General features: G+C 46.9%; 1 protein-coding gene across 1 annotated transcript in view; it reads right to left on the bottom strand.

Moving 5' to 3' along the window:
• Efhd1 (EF-hand domain family member D1) overlaps window positions 1-9,351 on the bottom strand; it is a 49,145-nt gene that overhangs the window by 9,532 nt on the left and 30,262 nt on the right. Inside the window, exon 3 of the mRNA XM_021163758.2 lies at window positions 5,424-5,558. Coding sequence (XP_021019417.1) covers window positions 5,424-5,558 — 135 coding nt within the window. The remainder of the gene's footprint in view (window positions 1-5,423; window positions 5,559-9,351) is intronic.

Raw genomic sequence — 9,351 nt, 5'->3', positions numbered from 1 at the left:
AGGGAAGTGGGGGGCGCTATGGGGGACTTTTGGGATAGCATTGGAAATGTAACTGAGGAAAATATGTAATAAAAATATTAAAAATTAAAAAAAAGAAAAGCTCACACCCATCTGTACAGCTGCAGTGTACTCATATACATAAAATAAAATAAATAAATCTTATAACACAGGACCTCCTGTAGTCCAGACAGCTGCTGAACTCTGTATGTAGAACTCTGAATGTAGTGGACCTGGGCCTTGAACTATTAAACTTCCTATCTCTGCCTCCTGAATGCTAGGATTACAGGATGATAGTTTGTTGCTAAATGTTTACCCAGGAAACACTGTCTAAGCTTCAACATCCTTATCTTCAACGTGGGACAATTGTTGGGTCTGTTGATAAATGCCTGGTTTTTCCAGCACTGGGGCGGTGATAGCAGGAAGATTGCAAGCTCAAGGTCAGCCCACACTATGGAGACTTCTTATCAAGTCACACACACACACACACATACACACACACACACAAACACAAATGGGACAATAACACCTACCTCCAGGGAGTTGGTGTATGAACTTGAAGCATTCAAAGAGGTCTGACCCAGCACCAACTCTCCCTGTCCCTCACCATTCCTAGCTAGGACAACAGGAGAGAGATTTGCCATCTCTTCACCCAGGAATCTTTTGTCTCCTGCAACACAAAAGTCCATCTCGCCTCTGGGTTCTATAGCCTACCCCTGACCATCTAGATTCTGGGTTCTATAGCCCACCCCTGACCCTAACCCCCCACCCCATGTCCTATCTTCTCGACCATCTCACTTTTTATTTCTTCGTTTCCTAGACAATTTCCCCCTGATAGGAACACATGCTGACCTCTCTCAGAGGCTGCAAAGTAAACAAAAAAAATTTTTTTTAACCTAACCCCAAGCTACTGTCTCACCTGCCCAGGCATCTGCAATAGAGACTTGGCTCTCAGGGCTCCTCCTACCAGGTCCATTCTAGTCCTATCCCAACACAATCAGTCCAACAGGATGAGTCTGATCCCTTAAGCATCTCTACCTAGGGCTGGCCAGATGGCTTGCTGCCAAATCTGACAACCTGAGTTTCATCTGTAGGACCCACATATTGGAAAGAAGGAATTGCTAGGGATGGAGAGATGGCTCAGAGGTTAGGCGCACACACTGCTCTTCCCGACGGACCTAAGTTCAATTCCCAGCACCCACACCAAGAGGCTCAAAGCCACCTCTCAATTCAGAGACATCTGACAACTCTTACTTCTCTGGGCACCTGCAGTCATAGTCCCATACCCCTGACACAGACATAGCCATATACTAACTAACAAAAAATAAAAATGAAATTTTAAAAACCCAAACCACTCTTGTCCTGCAAAGTAGCATTTTTCTCTGGCATTCCCTTGGGCCCCTGATGACCTGTCTTCCTGAAAACTTAAATACAAGTCTTCCCCACAGTCCAGTTGCCACTAAGATCTACTCTCCTGCGGGTTCAGCATGTGCCTGGGATGATGGCTCCCATCCTCTGTGTTCCTGGGTGCCTGTAAATCAGATTTCCTCCTCCATCTTTCCGATAGGAAGCTCACCTGGTGTGTGGAGTCTGGGCCCACCCCTGGCCCCAGGAGTGGGCTATGATGACAGCTGTGTTCCAGCCACTGCTAAAGGTGGGTACAGAAAATGTTAGAACTGCTTCATGATCCATCCTTACAGCAAGACACACAGACGTCCAAGACAAACAGACAGACATTTTTATAGCCTCCATGTGGCCATGATTGGAGGACCACCTGCAGCCATCACCATATCCACCAAATCCGTGCATGTCTCTATACCTTGGACTTCCCACCAAAGCCCGGTTTATCACTCCCCCTCCTCAAACCACTCCCACTTGGGGGAGGGGCTTTCTTGATAGAAACAAAACAAAACAAAACAAAACAAAACAAAACAAAACAAAACAAGACAAAACGCCCCTCAGCTCTCCTCCTCAGTGCACACCTCCTATTTGGTCTTCCTAAATTTCCCAGTAAGGTAGTCACGAGCACTGAGTTCCAAAGTTGTGTGTCCCTTTTTGTCCCTGGTTCCCTGTCACAATGCTTGACAACTGGTATCCCTCTCAATGCACTAGCGCAACTGTCCTAGGTCAGTCCTGCACAAATGCCTCTGAGGGCTCTCCAGGTGTGTGTGCTATCCCAGCCTGGCTGCACATGAAGCCACCTGCAGCACTGGATCAGCCACAGCTTTCCTGACAACTCACCCTTCCCACACACACCCAAAAAAGTTTTACAGAGACTTGGGTTGGGCCTGGGAGGCCAGTCTATAGGTGTCCTCTCAGCCTGGGGGTTCCATCTAGGGATCATCTGCTCTCAAGAGTCACCTACCTCATGACAAAGGGGGAGAAGTGTGGCCCCATCCCTAGGTCTGCATACTTGCACCTTGCTTTCCCAGCTATGGCGCCAGCCCTGCCTGCTCACACGCTCCTGTGTCCTCCCCAGCCTCCAGGACTCCTGGCCCTCTGAGCCTTGGAGCCTGCACTTGCAGTTCCCATGACCAGAACGCCTTCCTTCCTTGATTACAAGGTGAATCCCCATTCATCTTGGACCATCTGTCACCAGTGTCATCTCCTTTATGGCCTCTCCCAGGTCCAAGCAGTGCTTCCCTCCATTCGTCATTCATGCAAAACGTTTATTGAGAGCCATTACACACCGGGCACTGTAATTACAAAGATAACACGCCTACTCTGCCTTTGAGTCTCGCTGCGGAGGCAGACATATAAACACGGCGAGTAGGAAAAAGTTTATTGTTTTTTTTTTCTCGTTTCATCTTTTCACCTTATAAAAACAAAGCACACTAATTCTACAACACTCTGAAAATATAAAATGAGTCCCTTGACGTAACTATTACAAATACTTTCATACATAATTACCTGGGCTGCATTCCATATTTAAAACCAAGTGTCACAGGTATTGCTTTGCTTGCTTTATTTTGGACGTCTGTCTACACATACTGTGCAGCCTCATCTCAATCTTTGATGGCTAAACGCACAGTCACACCACAACAGCTTTGTCTCTGAAAACGGAAGTTTAGGTTGTGTCCAGTTTCTTTCTACCTCAGCAGCATTATAGGAAATTCCCTGCTAGGAGCCCAAGCACATCGGAAGGGAGACAGTCCAGAGGCAGGAGAGTAACTGCTCTACAGACAGATCAACGGATACCCTTCCCACAAGTGTCCGAGAGCACTCTGAACAGACATAAAACAGTGGCACTTACACAAGGAATACAGGTACTTGGGGGAGAGGGGCCTTTCCAGACCTGGTTAGCCAGGAGTAGGCTGCCCTAGAAGGTGGTCCCAAAGGGAGCAGAGTTTTCCAAACAGAGGCCTTGGGGTGGCGCTCTGGGCAAAAGGAGCTACAGGTTCTGAGAATTGCTTGTGAACATTTCCAGTAACATCTCAAGGATTGGATGAGGCTGGAGTGGGAATCACAGGCAGGTCATGACTGGTCCTGCACACCTAGATGACACAGTCACAGGGAGTCATGCACTTCACCTGCAGCACTTGGCCCAGTGCACCACAGCAGTGATTGTGTCCTGCTGCTCAATCCTAGGCCTCTTCCCAACAAGTCTCAAGAGATCACAAACGTGATGGATCTGATGGCCAGAGAGGCTCCGTCACAGTGGCAGGAACTCCTTCCTTATCTCTACACCCTGTGTCAATGAGTCATGGGCTTTCCTCCCTGTACTGCGTAGGCCCCCTGAGGAAGGCAAATGTTCTGTCCCCTCTTTCTGGGTTTCAGAAGTCAATGCACTGACTGATCTTTGCCAAGAGAGTCTATCCCTGCTCAGCATCATAGACAAAGTGAGAATTGAGTCCTGTTTTGAGCTCTAAGCAGGCCAGGATGTCACCAAGGTCACTCTGGCCTTGGATAAGCTCCTGGAAGAAACTCAAAGTTCCCCAGAGGCTGGAAACGGAAGAAGCATGCAGTCCCAAAAGCTAGGACGACATGCTGGCTGCTCCCCCACGAGCCAGGCAATTGCTTAACACTATATGTGTAAGCTCATTTAATCCTGTTGCTGCCTGTGTGGTACAAATGGAAACAGAGCCAGAGTGACAATGTGAGCCCAGGAGGCAGATCTGCTCTGGGGTGAATGACCCGGTGGGAAGCATGTACCCATCCACTGTACCCTGCCCTGCTTGGCAGCAAGCGTGGAGGGCTCTCCTGTCTGTGTATCTACAGGTATGCTCTGCAGAGACAAGGATGCAGCAGCTAACTTTGGGGAGGTGCCTCGGTGTTCAGTGACTGTGAACTCCCAGGGCTGTGGGGCCTTCCCACCTCTGGACCACTCTCAATGAAGCAAACATTGATGTGGGGCAGGCCACTTTGGCATCTTTCTCTGAACCTTCTCCTGCTTGTCTCCAACCCACATATTACTTTTTTAAAGATTTATTTATTTATTTTTATTTTTTGGTTTTTCGAGGCAGGGTTTCTCTGTGTAGCCCTGGCTGTCCTGGAACTCACTCTTAGACCAGGCTGGCCTTGAACTCAGACATCCACCTGCTTCTGCCTCCCAAGTGCTGGGATTAAAGGCGTGTGCTACCACGCCTGGCTAAGATTTATTTTTAATGATAGCTATTTTAAAGTAAGTGTGTATGTGTCTCCATGGAGGCCAGAAGAGGGTGTCAGATTCCCTGGATCTGGAGTTAGAGGAGTTGGGAGCTGCTTAGGTCTTGGGAATCAACGTCCAGTCCACTGCAAGAGCAGTGTCTCCCAGCCCTCCACCGAAGATGTTTAAGATGTAAAAACTAAGGCTAGTGAGATGGCTCAGTGGGTAAGAGCACTGACCGTTCTTCTGAAGGTCCCGGGTTCAAGTCCTAGCAACCACATGGTGGCTCACAAGTTCACTGTGAGCTACAGTGTACTTAGGTATAATAATAAATAAATCTCCGGGCCTGAACGAGCTGGGCCAACAGGAGTGAGTGGGATTGACCAGAGCAACCAGAGACCCTAAATACAATTCCCAACAACCACATGAAGGCTCACAACCATCTGTACAGCTACAGTGTACTCATATACATAAAAATAAACAAATAAATAAATCTTTTTTTAAAAATAAAAGCGGGGGAGGGGGGGGAGGGGAGGAGCTGTTAAAGCAACTCAAGTGGTTGTGGAGATAGAAAGGAGCCCTTAGGCACAGTCCAGATGCAGAGTATGTCTTGGAGCCTGGAACCTACAAACCCTCTGGAGCCAGTGAGCAGGTGTCTTCTATACTGTGTCTGTTTTCCAGATGGTATGAGGATACACTCTCTCACTCCCAAGTACCCGCACGGGTTATACAGCTTTCCTTGTCCTGAGGGAGGTAATGGGTCCCTGGATAGGAAGTGGCTGTCACAAGGGCAGGGTCAAGGAAGAGTGGTGGCTGCATAGGAAAGGGAACAGATGCTCACCTTGGCTTCGAAGAAGTTCTTGGCACCTCTGACACCTTCCAGGGCGACATCAATCTCGGAAAACTTGGCCAGTGCCAGCAACCCACTGTCCTCCTGCAGCTCACCAGCAGCAGCCTTGTGGAAAATGAGCAGGAACTGTGGGAGGGAGAGGGACAAAAGGGCTCTGACTGCTCTGCTATTCTGGTCCAAAACATCCATAACAATCCTTCTAGCCTGAGCAAGAGACATTTTGCCCAAGCATTTGAAAAGGGTAGGTTTCTGCCGGGCGGTGGTGGTGGTGGTGCACACCTTTAATCCCAGCACTAGGGAGGCAGAGGCAGGAGGATCTCTGCACAAGTTTGAAGGCCATCCTGGTCAACAGAGCGAGTTCCAAGACAGCCAGGGCTGTCTCAGAGAAACCCCATCTCAAAAAAACAAAGCAAACAAATAAAAACAAAAACAAACAAAAGAAGGAAGAAAAGAAAAAAAGATGAGTTTTTAAAATTTTTTAATTTTTAACTAAATGTGTATGGGGGATGTGTGTGTGTGTGTGTATGGGGGGGGGTGCAGGTGTCCACGGTCTTCAGAAGAGGGCGTTGGAACCCCTTAAGCTGGAGTTACTGGCAATTGAAGGCTGCCTGATATGGGTACCAGGAACCAACTTGGATCCCCTGCTAGAGCATCGAGCACTCTTAGTCATCTCTCCAGCCTGGAAAAGAAGCCATGTCTGTGCCTATGTAGAGAATTGTTTTGTTTGATACCAGGTCATCACAACCAAAAACATGGAGTTAAGGTGGGAAGGCACATGCTTACTACATGTAGGGGCCTGAGTCCAATCCCCAACACCAAACAAATTCATTGAATTAAATGTAAATCCTCTCCTCCATCCATTAATGCCACTGTTGGGAATCTAGCCCTCAAAAAACCCACATAGTAGGGTTGCAGAGTAGCCTGGTTGGTAGAAAGTCCTGGGTTCAATCCCAAGAAAGTACTGCATATGCTAGATATGATGGGGTAGGCTTATAATCTAACATGTACTTATTTGCTTGTATTTGTGTCTTTGAGGCAAGGTCTCACTGTGTAGCCTTGGCTGGGCTAGGTAGACCTGGCTATATAGACCAGAAAGGCCTTGAAGTTAAAAGATCCACCTGCCTGTCTCTGTCTCCTGTCTCTGTCTCCAAACTGCTGGGATTGAAGGCATATGTCTACCTCACATTAGTTAATTAATTAATTAATGCACTTATTTATTTATTGGGTATGTGAGTATAGGCGTGCACATTCCACGGCACATGTGTGGAGGGTAGAGGGCAACCCTCTGGCCACAGTTCTTGCCCTTCTACCTCACTGAGGCAGGGTCTGTCATTTCTGTTGCTGCTGTCTGCTCAAGGCTACCTGGCCCTCCACCTCCCCACGGGCTTTCCTGGCTCTGACTCCCAGCTCCCCGTAGGCGTGTGCTAACACACCCAGCGTTCTACATGTGTTCTGGGGATTAAACTTCAGGCTTGTACGGCTAGGATGGCTAGAGCCTCAATCCCAGTGACTCTCAACTTTCCTAACGCTGCGACCCATTGATATAGGTCCTCATGCGGTGGTGACCCCCAACCATAAAATTATCCTCCTTGCTACTTCATAACTGTAATTTTGCAACTGTTGTGGACTGTAATGTAAACACCTGATATACAAGATATTGATATGTGACCCCCCAACTTGTTGCGACCCCCCAGGTTGAGAACCACTGCTATATTCAACTATTTCCCCAACCCTGATACACTATTTTTTAAGTAAATAGTTTAATTATATTTGTTTATAAGTACGATTATGGTCTTTTAGGGGTGTGTAAATTGGTCTTGAGTCTTGAGCTCACAAAGATCCACCTGCCTCTGCCTCCCAAGTGCTGGGATTATAGACTTTTACCAGCCTCAACCTAATTTTTTAATATTAAAAATTATTTATTTACTTTGTGCGTGTGTGTATGTGTGTGTGTGTGTGTGTATGTATGTGTATGTATGTGTATGTGTACGATAGCAGTGTGTGTGTGTGTGTGTGTGTGTATACCATGGCACACATGTGGTGGTCAGAGGACAACTGTAAAGTTGATTCTTTTCTTCATGTAAGTCCCTGAGATTAGACTCAGGCTGTCAGGTTTGTCCTTTACACACTGAGCCATCTCACTGCCCCCCACCCCTGGCCCCCCTTTTTCATATCTCTTAGCCATTTCTATTTTTTTCTCATGTGTTCTGTATCCGCATAAGACTGCTTACCTTTCTTATGGCTTACTAAGAGATCTTTGTAGGCCTTAGTAAGTTTCAAACAGGTTAGCTCTGCTGCGTGTCATTTGAGTGTGCTGGGGCTATGGCTGTTTTGTTGGTTTGCACACATGCCAGAACACACATGTGGAGGTCAGAGGGCAGCTTGCAGACTCCGTTCTCTCCTTCTGCCATGTGGGCCCCTGGGATCAAACTCACCCGGGCAGGCTTTACATCAATTGTCTTTATACACTGAGCTGCCTCATGGACCCTGTTTATTATTTTTGTTTCTTGTTCCTCAGTGCTCTGGCTGTCTTGGAACTCACTCTGTAAACTAGGCTGGCCTCAAACTCACAGAGATCCACCTATCTCAGACTCCTGATGCTAGGATCAAAGATGTTTGATACCCCACTGGCTCTGTTTATTAATTTTGAGATGAGAGGGTCTTGCTACGTTGCTGGTCTCAGTTAATACTCCTGTGTTGGTCTCTGGAACGAGTTGAGACTACCACTGTGTGCCACAAATTCTTGGCTTCTTTATGGTATCTTTTGACTCCAGACATTTTTTACATAAAGTCTGTCAAATCTTTCTTTCCTCTTACCAGAGACAGCCTTAGAAAAATGTTCCCCAACACCAAGGTTACATAAACAGTCAGGTTTGTTTCTGTCTAGTATTTTTATAGCTTTACAAGAAAAACCATGTAAATATTTAATCTCTGAAATGTCTTCTGTTCTATTGGTAGGGTAATCATTAACCATATTTTTCTCCCAAATAGTTACTCAGTAAGCCCCACATTTATTGTGTAACCCACTGTCTTCTTCCACATTCAAAATGTGTAACCTAAGCGAAGTAGTCTCTGAGGGCAGCTGTGTTAGGGCCTCTGCAGAATAAATTCTTAAATTGCAGTCCCCCTTCTCCTAGCCTCCTCTCCCAGGGTTACTTTCCGGTTATTTGGTTCTTTTCTCTGTAATTTTTATAAAGCTAGCATAGTGGCTCACACGTATAACATCAGCATCAGAAGGCTGAGGTAGGAAGATTGCCAACAGCTTCAGGCCAGTGTTGGCTATGGCGTGAAACAAAACAAACACCCTATGAATTAATTATTCATCTTGTATATGTGCATGCCATGGTGTGTGTATGGAGATCAGAGGACAACTCTGTTGGTGGCTCTCTTCTACCATGTGGGTCCCAGAGAATTGACAGATTGTCAGGGTTTGCCCCACAAAAACCTACAAGCTGGGGGGACGGGGCAATGGAGGGATAGATCTGTGGTTAAGGGCACTTGCAGGGGACTCGGATTCCTCCCCAGCATCCACAGCGTGGCTCACAACCATCCCTACCTCTGCTTCTAGGGGATTTGACACAGTCTTCTGGCCTCTGTGAGCACCAGTCATGCACGTGGTATGCATACATACATGGAGGCAAGACTTTTATACACACAAAATGGACACATTTTTAAAAATTACAAATCTGGGCCGGAGAGATGGCTCAGCATTGAAGACTGCTCGTCCAGAGGTCCTGAGTTCAATTACCAGCAACCACATGGGGGCTCACAACCATCTGTAACAAGGATCCGATGCCCTCTTCTGACGTGTCCGAAGACAGTACAGTGTACTCACATACATGAAATAAATGAATAAATCTTTTTTTAAAAAAAAGTTTTTTAAAAAAAATTACAAATTTGAGCCGGGCGTGGTGGCGCA

This window comes from Mus caroli, chromosome 1, assembly GCF_900094665.2.
Source record: "Mus caroli chromosome 1, CAROLI_EIJ_v1.1, whole genome shotgun sequence".
NCBI lineage: Eukaryota > Metazoa > Chordata > Mammalia > Rodentia > Muridae > Mus > Mus caroli.
The sequence above is the reverse complement of the archived record's forward strand: the minus strand, read 5'-3'. Positions and strand labels throughout refer to the sequence as shown.